This window comes from Halichoerus grypus, chromosome 10, assembly GCF_964656455.1.
Source record: "Halichoerus grypus chromosome 10, mHalGry1.hap1.1, whole genome shotgun sequence".
Taxonomy (NCBI): domain Eukaryota; kingdom Metazoa; phylum Chordata; class Mammalia; order Carnivora; family Phocidae; genus Halichoerus; species Halichoerus grypus.
Window position 1 is genome coordinate 45,615,960 of NC_135721.1, and position 26,827 is coordinate 45,642,786.

The window sequence follows — 26,827 nt, forward strand, 5'->3', positions numbered from 1 at the left end:
TTTCATGATTCTTGATTCATTACATTGGTATTTGTGCATTTGAGTAAAGGAACTCCTCTTCTACAGGTTTGCTTTAGAAGAGACAGTTCTTCACCAGGTGCTCAGTTTGGGTTTCTGGATATGTCTGCTGGTAATGTCCTTGGACAGGTAGGTCCTGCTACTATGGTCTATTTTAGGGTGAAGCTGTTGTTCAAACTATGAGGACAGGGATGGGGGGTTGTGACACTGCCTGAGAACAGTTGGATAAGACTGCTGGCTTTGTTCCCTACCCAAGTGAAACTATAGGATGTTTGTTTGTATTTTCTGGTCAGGCTTACTAGATGGTCAGGACTGGGTACTATATTCAGTACCACACAGGACTATGAATTAACTTCCCTGTCCTGGCAGGACCTCAGGACAGAAATCAGGACCTAAATAGTTGGTTGTTTGGGAACCTGAATCAGGCCAGAGTGTGCACTGAATTCCCTAATCAGGTGAAGCCACCAGTTTTGCTCTGCAGATGGGGGAAGCCATGGTCTGTGCTCTGTTCAAGTGCTACTGTGTACGGGGCTTTTGAATGGGCTGTGTTGCTTCCAATGTGCTTTGGTTAAGTTCCCTGGTCAGATAAGCTGAAGGCTGTATTCAGCAATGAATGGGACTATGAAATAGATTCCCTGCCCAGGCACAGTGGGAGATGCAGCTCTAAAGCCACTAAAACTCTTTGTTGTCTTCACTCAAGCCGACCCACACCCCAAGTTCCATGACTAAATAAGACCATTGACTTTGTTGGGCAAACTACTGGCTTTACCTTGCTGTCTCTTGGGTTGAGTGAAACCTCTATAGTTTCCAGGTGTTGTCTCCAGCCCTTCTGGTCAGATGGGGCTGGAAGATACTTTCCACAGCAGGTGGGGCTATGTCTCAGCTCCCTTGCCTGGGTGGGAAGGGAAGGGGCCACTCCAGGTTATTTCCAATTTACCAAACAGTCTCTGGTTGGAGGAGGCTGGAAGCCACCTCAGTGTTGGCTCTGCATTAATCCCCCTGCCTGTGTGTAGCATAGGAACATCCAGACCTGATACTGGCTTTGTTCTGGGGGCAATCAGCTTTGGACTGTACTGCTTCCAGGAATTGTCTTTAGCCCTTCTGGTCAGATGGGGCTGGAAGGCATTCTCCACAGTGGATGGTGCTATGATTCAACTCCTTACCTGGGCATAGACAAACCAGGCTCTATGCCAGCAAAATCCTCTATTTGAATCAGGTAGATCTGTACCCACTGAGTTCCCTGGTCAGAGTATGCCCCTGACTTGGTTCTACAGATGAGCAAAACCTCCAGTTGGAATTACTACTTGGGCACTGCAGGTATGAACTCTGTCTGCCAAGATGCATGTGCTAGTTGTTGCAAGCCCCTCCCCATTTCTCCATCACAGATTCTCAGTGGTTGAGCCCCACACATTCCCCAGCAATCCATGGTGTGAGATCAGAGTAGAGGCTTTCGTGAAGTGACACACAATACTAGGGGTGGTGCCGGTTGTCCCCCAGAGGCTCCCTTTTCCAACTGGAGGAACTGGAGGCTTAGGGAGATGTCTCTTGGTGCTGGCCTGGCCTGGGGTAATGCAGTCAAAGTGTAGCTGCTTCTCTTTTGTTCTAATGCGGTCTGTCTTGGTTTCTGTAGTGCAAGAGAGGGGGCAGTACTTAAAACCCACATTCTAGGATTCTCACAGTGACGTTTTGTTCCTGAGTACTTGTTAGTTGTTAACGCTTGTGAGGGGGCGATGTCAAGAACAACCTGTCACTATCGTGGTGATGTCACTCCCGCTCTAAACATTTTTAACCTAATAATATCGTTTTGTTATTTCAGTAATGCTTTATAGTATCTTTTTATTTTTTTCCTGTACACCTAGGTCATCTCCCATACACCCTATACATTTTTTTTTATTTGTGTGAAAAGGAAAGAAGGAGGGATATTTCATTAACCCTGATATTCATCACTATATGCATAATACTGGATCAGGTGCTATTGGTAGTAACAGACATATCAATTCATTGTTTCTGTCCACAAAGAGCTTATTACTAAGTTGGGAAGAAAATTTTCCTAAAAATGTTCATGATGATAGCACCCAATAATATTGTAATTGTTGCAAGGGAAAGTTGCTGCATATAATAATGTAAAGATTAAATTTTATTCATATTACATTTAGTATAAGACAAAGATTGGTGAAAGATTTGAATTATCTAAGTAACACCTAAGGAAGATTTAACATATATGTCTTCTTCAGTAGATTTTAAAGTATCAACAGACACGGCTATGTGAATAGAGTCTTTCTTATGGCCCCACTGGCATTAAATTGAGCGTTGTTACTCAGAATGAATTCATTTACCCACTGTACTTTGCTGAAAAGACTAGTGGTAGAGTCAGAATGATTGTGATGATGATAATTATTGGAATCAGCAAGAAATATATACATTTGGATATTACTGAATACAGGTAATATTAGATTTTCTTTATTATTTTTTAAAGATTTTATTTAGTTAGGGGTGCCTGGGTGGCTCAATTGGTTGAGTGTCCGACTTTTGGCTCAGGTCGTGATCTCGGAGTCCTGGGATCAAGCCCCGTGTGGGGCTCCCCACTCAGCGGGGAATCTGCTTCTCCCTCTTCCTCTGCCCCTCCTCCTGCTTGTGCTCTCTTTCTCTCTCAAATAAATAAATAAAAATCTAAAAAAAAAAAAAAGATATTATTTATTTGTTTTATTTATTTATTTATTTATTTATTTATTTATTTATTTGAAAGAGAGTGAGAGAGCATGAGCAGGGGGAGGGGCAGAGGGACATGCAGACTCCCTGCTGAGCACGGAGCCCAATGTAGGGCTGGATCCCAGGACCCTGAGATCATGACCTAAGCCAAAGTCAGATACTTAACTGACTGAGCCACCCAGGTGCCCCTGATTTTCTTTAAATACTTTATCTTCAGAATCAAGTAGTAAGTGCATTGGAGTTTGGGTGTATCATTTGTTCTCAAATCCTCTTCCCTTTCTGTTCCCTCACCCAACAGTTTCCTATTACTGTCTACTAATGTAGGCATTGGCAAGAGATTGAGGGTAAGAAAATAGGAGAAGCCTGATTACTTCTCATTCTCTCCCCTGCTTTGATATTGACTTGAGCAGTATCTGTTTTCTCTTTCATGTCTACTACCTACTGGGTGCCCTATTTGCTATCTTCCTGGCTCCTAATTGTGGTCCCTGTACTTAGTTTCCAGTAGCAATATCCTTTCTTTGAATTTCTAGCTTTAGAGCTGAGGGTACTTTCTATACTTCTTTCTCTTTGGATTGCTCCACCTTGCTCAATGGTCAGCTTTTTTCATACATCTGTATTTGAAATTATTTTATGGAATTATCTGGGCTCTCTGATCCTGAATGGATCCTGAGTGTTCGGAGTGATTCAGAGGGACTTTCCTGATAGAGTCGTTAGTGTAGGGTGACAACACTTGCACCCATTGCACTTCCCCGGCAATGGGTAAGCTACCACATCTGTTACTTCATTGTTCAGCCGTTTTCTGTACTTACCGGACAGTGGAAACAGTGCAGTTGGCTTCTATCCTTGCTCCATATGTGTCCCTCTTGCAGCTACAGATTTGCGGAATAGGATGAACTTGCCTGATAGAAGAGATAATTCTTCAATATAGGAAAATTATTCGCTGAATGTCCTCAGGTCGAACCTCCAAACAAGTTCTCAATTTCTGTTGTAACTTCAAAGACATAACCAGATACTGCAAATGCAGGGGGAAAATGGCAGATTAGGAGTCAAATTGAACTTGATTAGAGTTTTATTTTCACCATTAACCGGCTGTCTGACCTACAGTTATGGGGAGAGAGACAGATAAAGGTTGTGGGGAGAGGAGACTCAATTGAAAAGATATGTAAAATTATTCATGAATATGACACAGACACCAAACAAAATGATGATTCATGCTTTATCAGAGTACTCAATTTATACAAAATTTTTTTCATTTTCTAAATAATTTTTAATGTTATTTTGTAACTTTTTCTAAGAATTTTAGTTTATTTTAAAGAATTCTATTTTCTCCAAATGTTAGCCGGCTAAAGGAAAGTTTTATAAGGGGAGCGGCAAGGGAATATAGGAAAAGGGAGACTTCCAGAACCACAGTTTTCCAGAAAAGGCAGGACTGGATGAGTTTTGTGTTATCATGAGATAAGAAGCAGAGATGCTATTAGTAATGGGGGTAAAAAATTAAAAAAAAAATTAAAAAAGGGCAGCATGTGGCTCAGAAATGATAAGGGGCAGGCTAAAGTAATTTTGCTCTTGGCCTCTCCTTCAAATGCCTTCTTAGTCCCTTGGAATGTTACAAATAATCAGCAACAAAATGAATTATTTTTTCTGTAAATAAAATACATCTTAGTTTATATTTCTAATCTATTCATATCACACCTTCCACATTCTAGTGAAAAGTGTAATGCTCTTAAAAGCTGAGTAGATGGCTATATTACTTTATTCTGGGTTGAGAATAGAAAGTTTTGAAACCAGGAGTCAAAGAGTTACTCTGGGAAGAAGCTAGAATTGTAGAATGCGAAGTAGATTTAATAGGGCTTTACTTTTGTGGTCCTGCTGAGTTACTATTATCCAAAACACACAAAAGCTATTTTCACCTTGTTCATAGTTTCTCCTAATGGCTTTTTCCAGATAAAAGTATTTTCAATGTGTGATTATTGAGGTCAGAGCATTGTTTCAATGTAATTGTTTTTTGTTGCCTTTTATCCCTCTTAGAAAATGGCATAAGAAGATTAAAGTTCAGTAGAACCCTTGCCTTTTTTTCCCCTTAAGTAAATTAGTCGTAGGTGAATGGTCAGATTGACAGCATGTTTGAGTATTTCAACAAATGAACTTTATTTAAATTGCACTGTTGTTGATAATACCTAGCTCTGAAACATCATCCGTGATTTAAAGGACATTGACCTTGCTATTACAAGAGGAGTAACAATTGTGATGTTTGTGCTTTTGCAGTTTGACTGGTATTCAGTCGTCTAGTTTTCTTCTTATGTACAAACATTACTTTTCTCTGGGTGCCAACTAGGTCCTAACACTATGGTTGGTACAGCTGCACCTTAAAATCACCTGGAGAACTTTCCCCAAATACCAATGCCCAGGCCCTACTTCCAGGGAATTCTGATTTAGTCGTTAGGTTTAGAGATGAAGCAACAGTTATGTTTCAATGTGCAGCTGGGTTGGGAATTCTCCTGTAGCAGGAAAAAAAAGGAAAAAAATGTAAAGATTTCTCTCCTATCATGAATTTATAATATGATAAGTTGATGACCAAAGTCTTCAGTTCCATAGGAAATTGGAATGGAGGGAGCCATGTGAGGACAAAGAGCTGGTGATCTGGCAGATTGGGTGTCTAGACACAAGTAGGGTGGGAAGGGCTGAGTCAAGGGAGAAATTAGAATGGGGAATATCAGGAGTGAGATCTTATGGGAAGAAATCCCAGGTTTGTAAGTGAAATTGCAAATTGTAAGCTTGAATCATAGAATCACTGACATCCCTGGAATGTTTTTAAATAATTCTATTTTATTTTATTTGCATAGTACAAATATTTTGTGTACACCATTTTATTTGTGTAGTACAAATAGCCAACTGTGTTAATTCATCCCCCAAATAATTATTTTAATATATAATAGAAGTACAACTATTTTTCCATCAAAACTTCCCATGCTCCTAACATTGGAATTTCTGACAAACTACTAACTTGCACACAGTTGCATTTTCCAGTCTTAACCTCCTTCTTCCTATTTCCCACACTGGCAGTCACAAGTAGTCCACCATCTCTACAAAACCCCAGCTCTATTCCCTCACCCTACATAGATAACCCAACCTCATACTTTCTTTTTTTTGGGGGGGGGATTTTATTTATTTATTTGAGAGAACGAGAGAGAGCATGAGCAGGGTGAGGGGCAGAGGGAGAAGCAGACTCCCCACTGAGCAGGGAGCCGGATGTGGGGCTGCATCCCAGGACTCCAGGGTCATGACCTGAGCCAAAGGCAGAGGCTTAACTGAGGGAGCCACACAGGTGCCCCAACCTCATACTTTCTGAGATAACTATGGCCGCCCCAACTCCTTCTCTAACAGTTGACAGGTATCTCTACCTAAATCTCTACTTCTTCCCTTCTGACTCAGTGAGGGGAAGCTGCCTTCCTCCTACAGTCTTCACATTTGCTCTGGATCCCCAGCCTTCCTGCCCCCCTCAGGTATGCAAAGAATTCCTTCTTCATAGAATTAATGCAGTTTATCCGTCAGAGTTTTACTGAAGATTCACCTCAGGAGAGGAGGCTTCCAGTGATTTAGATTCTACTGCTACATGGAGGAGGGAGAAATGGAGGAGGCTATAGGACCTAGTTCTCAGATGTAACATGTAATTGTTAGTTAAACAACTATTCTCTGTACTCCTTAAAAAAAAAGCGATCATTGCCTTATTTGACTTTCACTAACTAGTACCTGGCGTATGCAAGAACACTCCCATCCAGAGAGAAAAAATAGAACATGATTTGTTTTGAAATAACTGATGGAACATATAATACCTAGTCTCTTTATGAACCAAAAATATTAAGGAGAACCCAGAGACCTGCTAAGATCTACATATCACTCAGAATTGTCAGTGATTGTTATAGGCATTTAAAGGTAATAGCGTAATGGCATATCAAGGAGAACTACTTGTGAAACTTTGTATGAATTTATAACAAATGGCCAAATGCTGTGAGCTCAACTGTGCTGTGGACAATAAGTCACAGCCAGCTTGAGAGTCAGCATCAATTATAACCTCACCCTGATGACACGCTGCAAGGAGAATAGAAGGTAACATCCGAGTGTGTCCCAAACGTTTTCTGGTGAGAAAACAAAATGAAATCGGGAAAAACAGAGTTTTCTAAGTTTCTCCAATCTGAATTTCAATTGGGTTGCAAACAAAAGAGAAAATGGCAAGTCCCACTTTGTATGGAATGGTTCAGACTCTGAAGAGACATTGTGGGAAATTATGCATGAATAACCTTGCCACCTGTGTGGGATGATTTGAGTGGTGGTGCTACGTAGACTGTAGGACACTTTTCTGTAGTTTGGTCATTTTTGATTCCAATTAATATCAGCTGTCTTTGATGTGAAATGTGACCTGCACTGCCTTAATTAAGGCTGTTTTTATTGATCTGTCAACAAAATCATTTTGGGGATGTTGGAAAATAGAGAACAATTGGACTGCAGTGTTCAGCCAGAGGGATTTTGAAATCATTATGCAGCATTGAAAAAGAAGCAAAATCTCTAGCAACATCATTATTAATGGTGTCTGAAGTTTATATATAATGTGTTCATTCAGCATTCATAACAGAGTCTGTACATTTTCCTTATAATAGCCATGATGGTTTTTAATAACTTAAATGATGCTGAAAAACAAAAAACCCATGGTTATCCATTGGAATCAGAATAACATTCAAATTGCCTTGATGCACAAAGCCTAAAGGATCCTACCCGCCCCCCCCACACACACACACAACCCCCTTATCTTATTTCACTTCATTCTCCCTCTTCCTCTTTATGCTCTAGCTTCCTTTGCTGTCCTGGTCCTTTGCTCATGTCACATACACCCTGAAAGCCTTTTTCTGTGTTCTTTCGTTTGGAATAGAATCCCCCAGATCTTTTCAGTACTAGTAACTTCTCATTGTTCATCTCTGAAATAAAAAGTCATGATGTCTCATCTAAAATAGCCCTATTCATTACCTCCCAGTCCTCTGAATCCCATTATCCAATATTACTTTCTTCCATGACACCTTTCAATATTGGATATTATCTCATTTGCCTGGTTGCTTGTTTCTTTGTTTTCTGTATTCCTCTCTTGAATGTAATCTTCATGAAAACAAAAGAACATATTTATCATGTTCACTTTTGCATCCCTTAAATCTAGGATAAGAGCTGCTCAAATAGTTGCTGTGTGAATGAATAATTGAGTTATAATGTACAGCATTTAAAAATTGCCTTTTTCCAGGACTGGAAAATGTTCATAGCTTCCCAAGGAATAAGTAATCACCATTTGATTTCCAAACATGGGGAATTATAAATCTCTCAATTAGTTCTGGACTTATGTAAGACCAACAACCTTATACTTTCATGTCATAATGATTTCACATTAGACCTAAGTTGGGAATTATCACACCAGTTCTGGATGCTGCTGGTTGTATATCTGATGATCTTAGTCATAGCACTCTTACCCATGTGGGTAGATCTACTCTGGCAACCGATAGATAATTTATGCATTTATTTAGCAAATATTTATTGAATACCTCCTATCTGCTTAGTGCTGTGCTAAGTATATAGTATAAATTGGAATGAATGACCCCATGGGGTTTATGGCTTACTGAGAGAGACCCAACAATTAAACAGTTCCTCACAATGAATCACAAGCAGTCCTATGATAAGGGAATGACAGAATGGTATGAGCACACAAAGCTGAAGCCCTTGACTCAAGTCAGCCTGTCAAAGAAAGTTTCCCAGAAGAAGTGGCAACAAACCTGAGACTAGAAGAATAAAGAGGAGTTAGTCAGTGGAAGCCATGTATCCACCTGGCCTCATCCACCAACTGCAGTAATTGCTAGAATCCATTCCCCAAAATACTTCATTCTATTTCAGGCAGTATTGAATTTGGTTTTCTTTTAAATGTAGTCTACCTTGTTGCCCCTTCAATATTAAATCATCAGTCTTTATTCTGGGAAGAGTTACTTCTAAACACTTGATATGTTTTGTTCAAGTAATCTTTATAACAATTCTGGCAAGGTACTAATATTATATTTATTTTACATATGAAGGAGTAAAGTTCCCAATATTTGACCCCAGCTCATCCGCACAATTATTATAGCTCAGACTTGAGTCTCTGGGCCATTCTCATCCTCAATACCATGTGGTCTCTTCTATTCTATGTCCTGTGATGTCTGCATTAGACTCAGTTTGCTAGAAAGAAACCCTTTTTGGCTAATAACATCAGCCACATATCAGTGTAAACAAAGCGCATTGTTTAATGCCCAGGTCTCCATATCTGACACTGATCTTGTGAATTTCAGATAATGGTATCAGACACCAAGTAGTTTCAGTTCAGGTCCAGAGTTGCCATAGTGACATACTCTGTGGCTTAAAGAGTGGGCAAGTGTCCTCTACCTCAGGTTACTAGACAAACGATCAGTGCTGCCTTGAGTTTTAAGTCTTTTCAAGATATCTTGGTGGAATAGCGTGTTTCTTTAATTTTACCTTAGAGTAGAACATTTTAAGCATGACATTCCTGGAAGAAGGAAGTTACCATACACTGGCTACAGCAGAAGTATGCATCTCCTGTGAGGAATACCCATGACCCCTAGATGAAACTTCTGTATTTGACTCCTTCTTCTATATCCCCACAGCTTAAAAAGCTTTTCCATCAGGATAAAGTCATCACTTGTGTTGGCTAAGCCAACACTCTGGAGTTTCATTATAGAAACGCACAATTATTATAGGGCGCCTGGGTGGCTCAGTTGGTTAAGCGACTGCCTTCGGCTCAGGTCATGATCCTGGAGTCCCGGGATCGAGTCCCGCATCGGGCTCCCTGCTTGGCAGGGAGTCTGCTTCTCCCTCTGACCCTCCCCCCTCTCATGCTCTCTGTCTCTCATTCTCTCTCTCTCTCAAATAAATAAATAAAATCTTAAAAAAAAAAAAATAAAAAGAAACGCACAATTATTATAGCTCAGACTTGAGTCTCTGGGCCATTCTCATCCTCACAGCTGCAGTGGGTTGCTGGACCCTACCTGTGAGCTCTTGGCAGATACCAATTTTGACCTAAGACTGTAGATAGTAAATAAACCCTATCTACTGGGACTCAGTTTCAAGTTATATGTGCTGCTCTTTCAACAATAGCAGTGTGACCTAGTTCTTGAAATAATTTCTGTTTGTTTACCCAATCATTGACCATCTCCAGAACCCCTAAGTTGTATAAGTTATCATTTGCCTGGGACTTTGTCATTGTTGCTTTTCAGTAACTTGTTCCTTTCTCTCTGGATGATGGGACACGTGATTTGGTCTTGTCAGCCACTATCCAGAGACATCAAAGCAACTGGGTAAAAATCACGGCTAAAAGGTCTGGCTGCCTATTGCAAGAACTCTCAGATCTCACGTAACTTTCGAGTAATTTGCTATATCAGTTAGATATTGCCTATATTTTTTTCTAGTCATCTGTAAGAACCTATTGCTACTTGGATCTTTTTATTGTCTACTGAAAAATTCTCAAATGTTTACAAAGACCAGAGAGATAACCTAAATGCCAGCCAGGTGGGCACTATGGCGACCTCTGGGCATTTCCAGGGAACTGCAGCTCTTCTATCAGAGCTCACTCTTACCATGTTTGAACATGATCCTTATTGTTCCATATATTCTGCTTTTCCTTAGAAGACAAGAATTTGTATATTTATGTGAAATCTCCAGTTTTATAAAGTTTAACTCAGAAGTTTAAAAAATACCAAGAAGACAAAAAATAAAATGAAACAAATAAAATAGAAAAAACAACTCCAATAACTCCAATAACTCTCTGAAACTGCCCTGTAGCTCAGTTTACACCAAAGGATGACGTAATTCCAGTCCTGGTACCACAGGTACCCTAGGGTACCACAGTCATATAAGATCTTTAGGAATTTATCTTATTATGTCTTAGACTATATCTTGCCTAGAGAAAATAATTATCCAAATTTCAATATAAAATGGTAACCAATTTTGGTTGACCACTTCTAGAGAGATAATTGAAAGTTGTAGACATTTATGGATATATACGTTAAAGTATGTAGTACACTTGTAGTATTGGTGCTACTGCTACTAATAATAGTAATTGGTAGTAATATCATTTGTAAGGAGTCATCAGACTTGGAGATGTCAAGGCCAAAATCTCCAGATTTGTTTGACATATCTGAGTTTTTTCCTATTTCGGCTAATCTGATTAGGTTTTCCACTTCACTTTCTATGGAAAGAAAGTGTAATCATCAGCAAGAGCAATGATTTTAAAGCATACCTAGGGGAAAATGAAACATCCAGGATTCCCAGAGAGATTTGATAAGCTTACACAAGTCACTCTCTCCACTCTCTGGGACCACTTCTATTTCTAGCACCTTTTTACTGTTCCTGACAACACTCCCAGTTGAGCTGAATAATTTACCCTCTCACCTGACAGCCGCTGTCATTATAAAAATTACCAAGCCAATTCAGAGCGTATCTGCACAATGGGGGGGACTTAAACTTTTAACAACCTTCAAGAAAGCCTAGACTCATCCCCACCTCTTGTCAACTTGTACATGAGCTCATCTTTAGTTGCAAAAAGTTGGCAGATTAGAAGATTATGTATGACAGATCTGAAATAGCATTCATGACATTCTTCCCTAGTAGTATCTCTGAAAAGAAGCATAATGAAAAATCATATTTAGAAATTTGGTAAGTACTCTACAAATCGAAGAAGTTTAGGTTTATGGCCAACTATTTATAATCTATTCCATTTATCTGTAATAAAGTCCTAGCAAGCTGTGACTTTGAATATTATAGGGAGGTTTATCAGAAATGCTGTGGAATGTTGCTCCTTTTTGAAATATATTAGATATTTGCTTGTATGCTTATTTCATTCCACTAGAGAGATTGGAAGGACACAAACACTTTATGTTTTGATTATAGTCTATCTGTTTGAAAAATTGCCACTTCTTTCTTGGCATTCTGTTTCTGGAGTTGAATTATACTATCCTATATATACTAATAATGTATAATAAACCTCTCCATTTGTCACAGCTTCTGAAAAAGTTTGATCAACCAAACTATTCTTTTTAAGTGATAATTATTTATTTTTCCAAAACTCAGTTAAACATATATATATATATATATATATATATATATATACACACACACACACATACATACATAACTTGCCATGTCCAGAGATCAGCACTGTAAAACAAAAGTTAGCATGTAGGTTTAGACTAATTCTAGGCAATAGTGAGGAAATATAACAGTTTGTTTTTCTTGGGCACTCCTGTGATAGATGACTCTCCTTTTGGTTTCAGAAACTCTACTTTTGAAAAATATACTTTGCAGACCCCTCTTAATACCTGTGTAGTTAACCTCTAACCAGGCTATCAACCACAATACTGGAGTACTGTTTGAAGGGTTTTTAATTTCTTTTTTCTTATTTGTTGTGTTTACTTGGAATGTTTCTTCTTTTCCTTCCTTTTTTCTGTAACTCACTGATTCTAAGCTATGGTGGTATAAAGGATAACTCTCCTCAAATCATTGTTTTGCTAAAAGCCATAGATGCTGTTGTATATTTACATGGTGATGTGCTTATTTACACTGCCTTGGCTGACTTAGAAGGGATTTTACTCCAGGTTTTCTATTATATGCATACAGATGTTTTTGGCAAGGGGGTGGGAGCCAAGTAGAGTTTAAAATCCCAAACTCATATTTTATAAGTAGTAAGTCATAAATTACTTAGGATTCTATCCAGCTCTCCTTTACCAGTTTAATGAGGTAAAGGAGAACAGTCATCACATTAAATTATGTCAGTTTTTCTGGGAACAGGTGACAGAACAAATCATTTCAAACTCCCTCATTCTACATTCTAAGAATCCGCTGAGGACTATAACTGCTGACCTTTGTAGCAGTTGACTTGTAGCTTGGGAAAAAAAAATGAGTGAAGATTATATTTCACTGGACATTTTTACCCTAGCTAAGGTGATTCTTACCAACTCCCACCCCTATGTGATGTTCTTCTAAGAACGTGGATACATATAATAGAGTTCTAGTATGGATATTCATGTTGTTAATAAGCATTTTAGAAAGTTGATGACTTTGTCCAGAACTTAACTGACAAGGGTTTGTATGTGAATATATAATGTGTATAAGGAGCATATATACACATATATATATGTGAGAGAGAAAATAATATATGTATATATACACATACAGATTTAGTAATTTTTATATATATACACACATGTATATATCAAGCCACAGAGAAATTGAACTTGTAATCAGAAAGTTACATTATTAAGAGAGCTAAAATTATAGTTTTTATTTCAAGTTCCCAGGGATTTAAAATAAACTCACTATTTTCTATTTCATGTTTCCTTAACTCTGATATCAGTATTTCATAAAGAATATTTCAGGGACCATTATTCACACAAGATGCTTCATGAGAGAAATAGGAGTTTCACAGCTAAGTAAGTTGGGAAAGGCTGTTCTTTCTAAGTATGTGATTCTATCATCATAGTAAAGGTTCTAAGAAATTTGCTTAATTTTGCTTAATCTAGCATTTCTCACATATGTTTGACTATGAAATTAAGATTCTATAACTGCTTCTTGGAGACATTGAAGTGCTAAAAAAAAGTTAGAAGTTCTGAACTTTTCAGAGAAATTTGTGATGTATTTAATCAGTGGTTGTTTCAAATACCTTTGACCCTTTTTCTTGGTTATAACATGATGCTCCTACTTGTCTTGGGCCTGGCATTCTTAAAACTGATTTATGTTTGCTATTAATTAATTATAATGAGTAAACCTCCCTTATTGAAAAGCTATAATTGTTCCTTGTCTTTGAAGTACAAAAAATGACAGCATCGGATCCTACAGGTGAGATTTATGCCATTTCTGTCAGTGATATCTGAATGGAAACTGAAGATTTTTGTATCTAAAGGTTTGCCATTTAAAACCATTTTCCTTACCTTACTCATAGATTCATGAAATGGGAAGTGCGATCTGGGGATCATTTGGTCTCAATTTTTTAATTTTTTTTTCCTTTTTTACAGCAGGGAAAAACAAAGCAAAACAAAACAAGGAAAATGACTACTCCAAAGTTAGAAACTTTCCTGAAGATGGAATCCTCCATAAAGGGGGGCATTGTAGCTTAGTGAGTGAGCACAGGCTCTGGAACCAGATTGTCGGAGGTCAAATCCGGGCTTTCCCACTTACTGGCATTTGATCTTGGGCCAATTACTTACCTTTTGTGTTTTTTTTTTTTTTTTTTTTTCAATTGCCTCATCTATAAAACAAGCATACTAATAGTACCTGCCTCAAAGGGTGGTTGTTTGGAGCCAAGTGAGCTAAAATATGTATAGCTTTGCTCTGTTGTGTAGCCAGTGCTGGATAAGTAATTGCTATCATTATTATTATTATTATTATTATTATCATTATTAAGATTCAAGTCTTTAATTTCTAGTCAAGTGTCTTCAGGAGATAGTTTATATAGTGTCCCTATAAGGAATATTTAATAATATTTACTGACTTAGCACTCAATAAGTGCTATCCCACTGAGGCAGTGTGTAGGAGGCTGTCGAGATAAAGTCCAGGTTGCCCTTGGTCCTAGAGAATGTGCAATGAACAAAGCAACCCTCGCTGCATAAGTTATATGGTACATGAGGAAGAAATAAAAGTTTATTGTGTTAAACTGTTGAGGTTTTGAGAATTTACTACATGATCTAGTTTAACCAATCTGAAATTCATATCTATCAACATAAAATCATGTTTATTTGTGTGTGCATTTCTTTTAAGAGAAAAAGGAAAAGTTAAATGACAATAGAATTTAACACAATATTTCCCCTGGCTAACATAAGGCCTGGAAGGAAAAAGAACTAGAACTTTCTATGCCTTTGGAAGACATCAGGTTTTTAATAAATGAAAGGAAAATAATTAACCTTATATCATTCCCTATCATAATGATATAGTAAGTAAATGGATGGGAAGAATAATCATGGCACAAGAGATAACGCGCTGTACAGAGAGAATAATTGAAGTTCAGCTAAAATGAGTTAATTTCCCAAGGTCTCATAAAAAAATAGATGGAAAATAAAAAATATGCCTCACCGAGGCCCCATTCCAGTGTGCTACTTCCCAACTCATTTACAGTTCCAATATGTGATTTATGGTATAAAGAACAGTATTTTGGAGATATAATAGATTGACCTCAATTATTTCAAATAATAACATTATATGAGTTATATTAATGTGTTTGACTAGGAAGTTCTCCTATATAAGTTGTCCTTATGTTATTAAGTCTAATAATTTCCAAAATCAGCAATCTGAAATAATAGTAACGGATAATGTTCCTCATTTCACATAATACGAATACATGGAAAAACTAATGACAGTTTTACTATTTTGTCTTAACTCTGTGGTAGGTATAGATTATAAAGAATAAACAATGCATCAGGCTTACTTACCTAATTTCTTACATAATCTCAACATTCTTAAAAGTAATTTCTTTGGAACATACTTATTTGGGGATGTCTTAATTTATTCCCATTACTTAATGGGAAAACTATAAAGAGATTTCCAGTAAGATTATGAGGAAGGCAAGAATGGCCACTATTCCTACTCCTATTCAACACTCTACTAGAGATAGAAATCTAGGCTGCCTTAATTTAAAAAAGGTAGGCATATTGATAGCAAAAGAGAAAAAATTGCCAAACTGACCAACAGATTTAGTAATTGTAACTCATCCAGCCATTGCGAGGAGACCAAGAAAATTACAGAATGAAAAAAAATTGGTATACACTCAAAACTAGAATAAAGGGATCTGGGGTGCCTGGGTGGCTCAGTTAAGCAGCTGGCTCTTGATTTCATCTGTGGTCATGATCTCAGTGTTCTGGGATAGCCCTCATAGGGCTCAGTGCTCAGTGGGGAGTTTGCTTAAGGATTCTTTTTTTTCTCTCTCTCTCTCTCCCTCTGCCCCTCCCCCCACTCACACTTGCTCCCTTGTTCTCTCTTTTTCTCTCTCAAATAAATAAATCTTTTAACAAAGGAATAAAGGAATCTATTGTGCTGGAGTTCTTAAGTTATTCTAAAATTTCAACCAATTCTTTTTAAAATGGTTTGTTTCTCACATTTTTATTGTTCTTATACGAAGTATTCATATATATTTTCTTTTAAATTCAAACTCATAAATCTTAGGTTCAACTTAAGTTAAAGTTGTTAAATAGCAATTTGTCTTTTATCTCCTCTCCTGTCCTATTTTGATCTCCTGTATGTTACAGACTTCTCATGTTGCCCCTTAGCCAAGATCTCTGATTAATTCTGGCCACTGTTATCCCCTTATTAAAAATATAAATTTCTCTTCATTGCCATCAACATTTTGAAAATGACAATAGCTAAACAAATACCCCATTTACTACTTATGTATTAATAAATACATATTCTCTGAGGTAATATATTTGGGTTTTAATATGAGTATTCAAGAACCATAATAAGAAGGACTGATTTCCTCCTGTCCTGCAAGGTTAATGACTTTTCTACACATATATGGAAATTTTCCTATAGGATTCAATCTTCTAGATCTATTTTAGATAGCACCTATTTTATGAAGCCATTTCCTATCCATACAATGACCATATATTCTTCTTTGAACCTGGAGACTCACCATAATTAGCAGAACTCATGTTCTCTTGTGCTCTCTTAGCAGAGTTTTCATGTCCTGTTTGGACGGTGAATTATATGGTCACCCACCTATCCTACAAATTAGAGAATTAGAATTGAAATGAATCTTTATTTTTGTTATTATATCATATTATTAATGCTTATATTTGAGAATTTATTAAATTCAAAATTTGGTTTGTCATAATTTCATCATATATGTATAATATGTATAATGTATTATATATGCTATATATAATCTTTATCATATTAATTTAAAGACAGATATTTGACATTATCTGTATTTACAACTTTACTTGCATACAGTGCATTGAAAGAAGCTATGTGATAAATTTTGAATAAATGAATGATCTTAGATATAGTTCCTTACAGTAAGTGCTAAGTTTTCCTATTTGTTGTTATTAAAGGTTATATTAAGTATGTGTATAATTGTCTTATTTAAGCAGTAAATGCCTAGCTTTTTAAATTGTTCATAACTCATCTCTTCAGTATTAACCTGTTGTGTATTTTTATAGAAGAGTGCCAAGGGAAATATTTATAAATATCAATAACGTTAATAATTTATTAAGAATTTCCAAGTTGTAAATTAATCCTAATGTATTTTCAGAGGCATGTCATTATAGGAAAGGCAGGTAGGATAAAAAATTAATTCCTCCCACCCAATAAACTTCTTAAAATATAGTACATGCCTATTTTAAATAATTTTAAAAATACAGATGAATATAAGTAAACATATAAAAACAAAATGGAGTATTATTGAATTTAATTAATGATATATCAAGGGATCTTATGTATCATGGATTGTCAAACATTTTGATTGCTTCAGCATATCATATATAAAGAAAACACTATAAAATTTAAATTTTAATATTGTAACTTATGATAGTTTTAAAAAAAATAGTCTCTTTTTTTTTTTTCCCTTAATTTGAATGGTTATAGTGCTCTGATGTGGGTATTTTTAGTAAATGAAAGAAAACCCAAACATGTTGAATTGTCTGTAGTTAACTTGGCATCATAATAGGTCCCATTCACACTCTTTTCTGTGGAGGTCAAAGAGCAACATTCAGTACATGCTACCTAGGTTCCCTTTCCCTGTGGGGTAAGGATCAGACTCTTCTAAAGAGAGGTCACTGTGCAAGATTGAGAAGACTGAAGGGAAAGATAGGTCCTTGTTCTCTGGAGGTGGTGGTAGCCAGGTGAATGGTTAGAGAGGATATTTACAGTAATTTACCAGTAAGCTCTTGAGAACATCCTGATATATCAGTTGATGGTCTTTGGGTACTTGATGGAAATTCTATAGATTCTTTAGAATTGTGACAGCTTCCGCGTGAATGCCCAGAACCTCACATTTTAGCTTTTCAGGTTGAAATGTTCAGTGACGGCTCCCTTGACTTCCATTATTCTGCATATTAAAATGCTTTCTTAATCCCTACATTAAATTCTTCATACCAGAAATACATGAAATGGTTTCTGCTGTACTCTTCAAATCCTAATGGATATGCCAGTGAAAGTGCCCTACGTTAATGGACTTTTATTTTGTCACGTAAGAAATGTAGAGGTAGGCTTGTTCTAGGGGTGATTATTTCAGGGGCCCAATGATATTGTCAGAGACCCAGTTCTCTCTACTTCTTTCAGTGCCATCCTCCAAATCACTGGCATTTTGTCTTAGACTGGCTTCTCTCCTCATTAGCGTTGCAAGACCAGGGCAGAAGAGGTCCTGTGAACACCCATCACTCTGCATCAGAGAAACATTTCTCTACATCTCTCACCCTCATGCTCAGAACAAAAAGAAACTATAGCCAAATGCCTGCAAGGTGTGCGAGTTGTGCCACCATCAATTTCAGAACAGTAAAATTTTAAGCAACAGAAGTGCTTATATGAAAGAAAATAAATCAACTTGCTAAATCCTTTCTCTTAGAGAGCATAAGTCTCATGGATGCTGGCATCCTCACTTCCCAGAAGGGATGAGTTTTCGTTTTCTTACTTCTCTATGTGTTCCTCATATATGTGTGTCCTGATGGTGTGCAACAATTGCACATGGTACTGAAAAATATTCTGTGGTATTAAAAACACATATTTCTCTCAGATTTGTAATATAACTAGTTCTACAAGTCACATGAGTAGCCATGCTGCCGATTTTTATACTGGCAACTATATGGATTCTTAAATACAAGAATTATGAGTTATTTTATTTCATAAAAATATTTAACATTTAATTTAGTTTCAAAATTAAAATTTTAGCTTCACTTGAATAATGTAAATATTGCCAAGAACAAGGGGAAGGGCACCTGGGTGGCTCCAATGGTTAAGCGTCTGCCTTCAGCTCAGGTCATGATCCCAGGGTCCTGGGATCAAGTCCCGCCTCAGGCTCCCTGCTCCTTGGGAGTCTGCTTATCCCTCTGCCTCTCTCTCTGTCTCTCATGAATAAATAAATAAAATCTTAAAAAAAAAAAAAAAAAGAACAAGGGGAAAATGCACAAACTAGAATTTTGACTGAAAATCAAAAGCTTTCTTTTTTTTCCATGTACATGTGTTACTAAGTTGATAGCAATGATATTCTTTGAAAAATGCAGGTATAATACATGAAGCTTTCTCAATCTGCCCAAAGATGAAATGTCATATGAAGCACACATAAAATTTGACCTTAAAACTCTTGTTGGACACACAATGATAATTCCATCCAAATCCTGCAAAAAACAATTTTATTGAATAAACATAAGACGTGAGATACACTAAAAGCAAATTGTGGTCTTTGGCAGAAAATCAAATTAATTTTCAGCTTGTGCTATCTACAGTTATTTGGCATGGTTTACAAAAACAAAACACAACAAAACAAAACAAAACAAAACAAAACCTGACTTAAGTTTGGCTATTTTCCTTTGGAAAATATTAAACTTATTTTAAAATCTTTTAGAAAAAGTGATTTTTCTAAATTTCAAAAGAAGAGTGATTTTAGTCAGCTAAAAACATGCTGCTGTTTTTAGAATTTTTCTTTTTTTGGTGCTATGCCACATTGAAAAGTTTGACAAAAAAGAAAATTAAGTACCATAGTTGCAATTCCATGAGAAAGCAGAAATTTAAGTAATATAATAGCAATTTATGATGAAATTTTAAAAATAAGAAAGAACTTCAACACTGTTGTGTCAAAATCTTGACTTAAACCACCTAACTAGTGATTTTGGAAATGTAGGAAGAATCAAAAATGTATGGAATAAAACCATACAGTTTTTTTTAAATGCCTTTATTTTTCTTATAAACATTCCACCCATCAGCTATCAGCATGTGTAATACCAATTAAATTGTTTTTGCTATTTTACCAATTTTCAGTTATATGAAATTCTAGTTTCATGTACATATACTTGGAAAGTTTATCTATTGTGGGTAGGAGGTATACCATATCTTATTTTCCAGCTGGATATCTTTACTTTTACCTTTTAAATATTTAAACATATAGTTAGTAGGTAGGACTTGGCTTATACCTACTGTCCCTGTACTGTAAAAGTTATGGGTGAACCTGCCCCTAATATTCCCAAAGTTGTGATTGTAGTTGCAGGTGGTAGAAATGTAGAAAAAAATTTTTTAACTACTGTAAAAAAAATAAATTAACCTTTCTCAAAATTTTTTCAACAGATGGTCCACATGGTAATTTATTTATCCACGTTTTCTACTTCTTGAGTTAATTAAGTCAAATTGCATTTTACCAAGAAAAATTGCCCATTTTATACATATTTTTCATATTTCTAGCATCTATATAGTGTTTCTTATAATTTTAATCTCCTTAATATTTATCATTAGAGTTTTAATTATAAATTTCCACTGGCATTAATGGCTTTTTTTCCAAATGAAATTTGTGAAAATAATTGTATCTTTCAGTGGTTTACTGAATATGTTTTTAATCATGTATTTGTTTTTCTGGTATTTAATTAATTTCAGATATCTTTATTTTGCCCTCTACCTTATATAGGTTATATAGGTTGGGTTTTTTTTTTTTTTAATGTTTAATGTTTTTTTAATGTTTGTTTAATGTTTGTAAGATGAATATTCGGACTAATTTTTTCTTGATATAATAAGCTCATTTACATATAAATATTTATCAGAATAGAACACTGATGATTTTTATAAATTTCCATATGCCACATTCTTGTTGTTCTTGTTTTATTATTGGCTTTATTTTATATTTATTTCCTCATTGTTTGAGAAGTTATCTAGAAATGTGGAAATGAAATTTGTGAAAATAATTGTATATTTCAGTGGTTTACTGAATATGTTCTTAATCATGTATTTGTTTTTCTGGCATTTAATTAATTTCAGATATCTTTATTTTGCCCTCTACCTTATATAGGTTGGGGTTTTTTTTAATGAAAATGATCTGAGTAGTTTGATTCTTTTTATGATGGATTTAAACTTGTATTACTCATTTCTATTTTATTTAGTTCATGGTGTTCAAAAAATATGTCCTATGCGTATATTTGGAAACTTACTGAGATTTTATTTGTTGCCTTTTAAATAATCATGTTTAAAAATCCATAATGCTATAAATGCTGTAGCTTCCATTTGCTAGGTCCAGAGTTTAATATATCTCTATGAAGTTTACATATTAATTAAATGCAATAGTATAAATATGTTTAAATAGCACTTCCTCTGGAAAGCATTCCATAAATGGTATGTGACCCCAGATTAGTTTAGGTACCTACTACACACTATCACAGTACTTAGCATTTTCTAATTCCTCTACAAAGTACATTTTTTTTTGATCACTATAGCTTTATTGTAAATCCAATGTTGTTCTTATCTTTTTTTAGTTTTTGTGTTATGTTAATCACCATACATTACATCATTAGTTTTTATGTAGTGTTCCATGATTCATTGTTTGCGTATAACGCCCAGTGCTCCATGCAGAACGTGCCCTCTTTAATACCCATCACCAGGCTAACCCATCCCCCCACCCCCCTCCCCTCTAGAACCCTCAGTTTGTTTCTCAGAGTCCATTGTCTCTCATGGTTCATCTTACAAAGCACATTTTAGACTGAATGGTAACCATGTATAGTATTATTTCTCCATATTAAGTTATAATCTCAATGAGGCCAAAGACCTTATTCTTATCGATGTGTTTGTTAAGTTTTGTATGTTGATTATGTGTTGTCTGTACCTACATGGTATGTCTGTAGACACTCAGTACAGTGTCTAGCATATGTCCCTGAGCTGCAGATGACAGGCGGAGATTTCAGTGTAGATACATCATATATGAAATGAGTGTGAAAAATCTAGGAGATGCCAATAAGGGACTGAATATTTGAATCTACTGCCTAGAAAGCAGGTTATGCTAGAAATATATATTTAGGTGGAAACAGGAAGAAGAACCAAACTAATTCTTTTAAACAGTGACCAAATATGTAGTGGAAAAATCAAGAACATGTTATGTCCAAGAGACTAAGAGCAGAAAGCAAGTTTTTGAAGGAGGAACTGACTGGATCAAATGAGATGAGTGGAGAGACAGAGGGGTAACTGGGGAGGCTTAGGACTAGGGAGGGTTTTTTGGTATCATTTTTTTTTTAAATAAATGGGAAATAGTCATTAGAGACTGAAGATGTAGGAGAAAAAGAAATGGATGAATGTAGCCCCTATAAAGATAAGAAGGAATGAGTCTCAGAGGCCATGGAGAGACATTTGTTGCCTTTGACAGGAGAGGGTGCCCTTCCTCCTTTTCCCAGAAAGGAAACATGGAAAGTGCTGATACAAGCAGGTTTCAAGTTTCAGGGAGTAAACTGTCAATATAGTCAAAGTCATCAGGCCAACATTTTTAAGAAATAATGGCTGGATATAATATTTGGCCTGTAGTACAATTTAAACCAAATAGAAAGTATAAAAAGACAAAGAAAATACATTATATTCAGTGAAAGATAGTATTTGCACTTTAAAATTAATTTTATGTAGTTACATATTTTCACAAGAGGTATGGATTGCGATGTAGTTTGAAGAAAAAGTGTTAGACTGATATATTTTCCCCCCTGTTGATTTTCTTCAAAAACTTTTAATTAAGTATGGAGGACATATTTTTCATTTTTGTTTTTACCCAGTTCAGTGATAAAACTAAAAAGAATCACAGCTTTTGCTTGTTAAAGGATGGAGAATTTTTAAAATATAAAATAAAAATAAGGAAATACCTAAAAGAGTCGACACAGATAGTTAGTGCGACTTTTATACGGGCAGGCTCTGAGAAGGTGATTGTTGTAGACGTGTTTTGCAGGAGTGATCTAAAGAGAAAAACCTGTGATCCAGTGAGGGCACAGGATAAGATGGAAAGAAGCCAAGGAAAGGGATGGTTCAGATTAAGTCAAGGTTCACCATGATCTCAGAGAACTCTGGAATATCAATGGCGCTTCAGCTGTCCCACCTCAAGGCAAGGAAGCTGGCTGCTTAGTACCCTTGTATCAGTCAGTCATTCGCTGCAGGCCTCGATTTCCTACCCCAGCATTTCTGAGTGTGATGGCTCCTGATGCAGAAGAAACACAGCCCTGAGAATGTTAGCAGCCATAGGTGGGCAAGGAATAAATGGGTCTGGGTGTGGGTAACGGAAAAACCCTGTCCCGGGGCATCAGAATTAGTACATAGATCTCATTCTGTTTTTAATTGGGACAAGAATCATTTTCTTCATATGAAAAAGGCAGTTGGCTTAAATAACTTCTCAGGTTATTTTCAGCAATGTGTGTTAGTAAAAAGACCGTGGACTTTTGAGTGAGAAATCTGTTGGAATAGTTGTCCACCAGTAATGAGCTTACATCAGGTCTTATTTTTTAATCTATAAAATGTGAATGATAATTCCTAAATCATATTCAGAGTCTTTATCCGATAAAGTTCTTGGTACAGCCATCATCAGTAAATGATTATATTAAAATAAATAATATATATATGTTATCTTTTATATAATCTTTTTTCTGTGGCTCAGGAAAAGAATCTCACCATTTAAAGCTATCAGTATGCCTTGAATATAGTATGTTGCTAAGACCATTTTTAGTTTTTCATCTAATTAGAGGGGTTTGCATCTCTTGTCTTCTTGAATCATTGAATATGGGTCTACAGAGGTCCATATAAGTAAAAGCAGTTAAAGTAGTCTAAATAAAACCAGAAGAGTTTGTCCAAGTGAGAGCATAGTGACTGGCACATTTTGTTTGTTGGAGGAAGAGAACTGTGTTCAAAGATGATAATCTCTATAATACCCACTATTGTTTTTCTGTTTTCTAAAAACCTTGATTCATTTTGTATTCCTCAGATACCACTTGAGCAAAATAACAGATTGAATTAAGTGTTGACTTCTATTAGGACATGATTTAATCAGTAGCAGCAAGTTTTTTTTTTTTTTTTTTTTTTTTTTGCCAAACCCCAGTGATGGAGCATACACTTACCTAGTGTTGCTACTTCTAATAAAACCTCACTCACAAAATAGGCAGCCAATTTATGGGTCATAGTTGGCTGGTGTGATTTTTTTTTAAATATTGCATTAACTTAGGATTTCTCTTGATCACCGTGTTTTTTGTCATTCCTGAAATTATGGATTTGATATGAGTACCTCATTCACCTTACATTAGTGTTATCTCAGGAGATTAATAAGTAGCCATCCTTCGTGCAGAATGATAGCATCAAATTTAGATCTTAGTCTAGAAATTTTTTAAAAACATGAAAATATTGTATAGATCCTGAGATGAAGGCATCCTTGCAATGAAGTGTGAATCAAGTATCTTCTCTAAGCATTCTAAAACTTGATGTAGTGCTAACGATAGCAGTGTTTCATTCCTTCATTCATTTATTCATTTAATGAATTTAGTATCTTACTATTTATAGTGATGTCCTTGTCAATATGAATTAAATATATGTACCATGAATCTAACTATAAGTTTGGATCAAAAAAAAAAAGACTTAGACTAAAAGTTATATTAAACCAGTACCGATGTGATATTATTTAGGAAGCAGTATAGGGAGTAAGGAATGTAATAGTTTTTTAAAGGCAAATCTATCAACCTGTTGCCAATAGATCTATATATTATTCTATTCTCTGTCTTCATCACAATGTAATACCTTTTTTTAAAGATTTTATTTATTTGTCAGAGAGAGAGAGAGAGCACAAGCAAGGGGAGCAGCAGAGGCAGAGGGAGAAGCAGACTTTTTGCCGAGCAAGGAACCCAATGTGGGACTTGATCCCAGAACCCTGGGATCACGACCTGAGCTGAAGGCTGACGCTTAACCAACTGAGCCACCCAGGCATCCCACAATATAATACCTTTTAGAAGTAGCTCCTGTGATGACTCCAAAACTTATTAGTAGCCCTTGGGTTTTTTGTTGTGGGAGTTAGCGATAATATGGGAAAACCAAGTTTCCCTTGACTCATCGTTCGACGTCAAGTATTAATTGCCCAATGTAAATTTCTCTAAAAACAGTTGGAAGGATCATATAATTGGTACCCAAATATAATAGGAGCACCATTTGGGTGTGAAGTTATTTCATGCCAATTAATTTTCATCCTAGAGAATTCTTTCTTTCTTATATGAAACCTATGGCATTTTAATTGGATTTAACTTTGTCATTGTTTCTACAATCTCATTATTTCAATTTTTTTTTTAGAAATTCAGTACTAAGTGAATGTTGACAGGTTCTCTCATTTATTTTTTATTTGGCAAATGCTTATTAAGTGCTTATTCTATATAAGGTAATATACCAAACAAAGAAATAAGACAAACCCTACTCCCCAGGAACATAAAATCTAGCAAGGTAACTGAGAGCTATTTATAATTCATTACAACCCAAGGAAATTTCTGATTAGTACCACATGAGAGGCACAGGCTATATTTTTTAATAAAAGAACAAGCACCTCCTCATGATCTTGGAAAGCGTCATGGAAGAGGTAACGTCTTACAACATTAGAACTGGTAAATAGCACTGCAGAACAGAAAGACCAGATGTAGATATCTCAAGCACAGAAAAGAATATGTTAAGGAAGCAAGGCACCAAATCTCAATTTAAGTTCCTAGGCACGAGTTCATGAGAATGAAGTTTGTGGGAATGAAGCTGGGTATGATGTTGAAGAATGTTAAAAACCGTGGATACTAGCTTCATACTGTCACTTTGTAGCCTGGTGATATTAAACACATTGCCTATTTTTCTCTGCCTGTCAGGTCTTCATTTACAAAGTAATGATATAACAGCTAATATCTACTGATCACTATATGCCGAACACTGGGTTAAAGGTATTATGCATTACCTCACATAATCTTCATGCGAAGCTCAGAAGGTAGGCTCTCATTTTCGCCAACTAAAGCTTGGAGAGTTTCAGTAACTTGCCTAAAGTCACACCACTTGGAAAGGGCTGAATAGGAATGAAAACTAGGTCTGTTTGACTTCAGTTTCCACGGTCTTATCTATGCCATTATACCCTATCCTGTTTAACTCCCAGAGTAAAAGTTAGTTTTAAAAGATGTTTGTGGCTTGTGAACACCTACCTAATCTTGAATGAGAGACAATCTCAGTGTATAATTTAAAGTTTGTTTCTTGTTTGTATTTTTGTATATATTGTATATATAGTTTGATTCTTCCACCCCTGCCACCAGCCCTGCCATCCATGATCACCCCACACATGCACACATCCCACACTGGCTGTGTGATTTTACTCACTTTGCTTTCTTAGCTTTTAGTTGTAAAGGGAAAGTAAAATGGAAACTATACTTTTGAAGTTTTGTGGGAGGCAAGTGGTATATAAATAACAACCCTTCTATGCATCCATTTCCAAATCCAGAGAGTAATAAATACATGAAACTAATAGATCAAAATATGACCTTTATGACCGATATGGCCTTTTAGAAAATTGCTGTAGATCTGTGGACAAGTGGGCATGCTAATAATTCATCCCATAAGCACTGGACGACGATAGATTTTTCCTCACCAGGAGTGGCCCCCTCACCACAAGACTGGAAACAGACCAAAATGCGTGGATCTGAGGACAGGCTGGCTTCTAAGGATGCCACAGCTGAGTCAAGCATGCTCAATTCCTTTTCCAGAGATTAATGAATCTATAATTCATCTCTCTTCCCACAGGAGAAAATGAGTGACAAGTGGGGAGATGGGGAGATAAAGGCCAGAAGTTTAGTTTAGGTCAGTGGTTTTCATCCCTGGCTGTACTATGTGCATGTAGAACTGATCAATAAAGAGTTTCTTTAATCTAGTGTGAGTTTCAGACACCGGTAACTCCTCCACATGAAAAATAAAGATCATGGGGCATAAATTCCCCCCAAACCAGGGTTATCTTATTTCCCAAATATGTTGACCTAAAGGATGTAAAATTACATGGCATCTTTCTGGGTTTTAATTTTATTAGTAAAGAAGCAAATATTAAAATATATCTCCA

General features: G+C 36.1%; 1 protein-coding gene across 3 annotated transcripts in view; it reads left to right on the forward strand.

Annotated features, from left to right (window-relative positions):
• Window positions 1-26,827, forward strand: part of LRRTM4 (leucine rich repeat transmembrane neuronal 4) — a 695,061-nt gene that overhangs the window by 298,040 nt on the left and 370,194 nt on the right. For 2 of the 3 annotated variants that reach the window (XM_036099440.2, XM_036099441.2), the window contains one exon: window positions 67-147. The exons of the other annotated variant lie outside the window; for it this stretch is intronic. In XM_036099440.2, coding sequence (XP_035955333.1) covers window positions 67-147 — 81 coding nt within the window. The remainder of the gene's footprint in view (window positions 1-66; window positions 148-26,827) is intronic. 3 annotated transcript variants of the gene reach the window in all.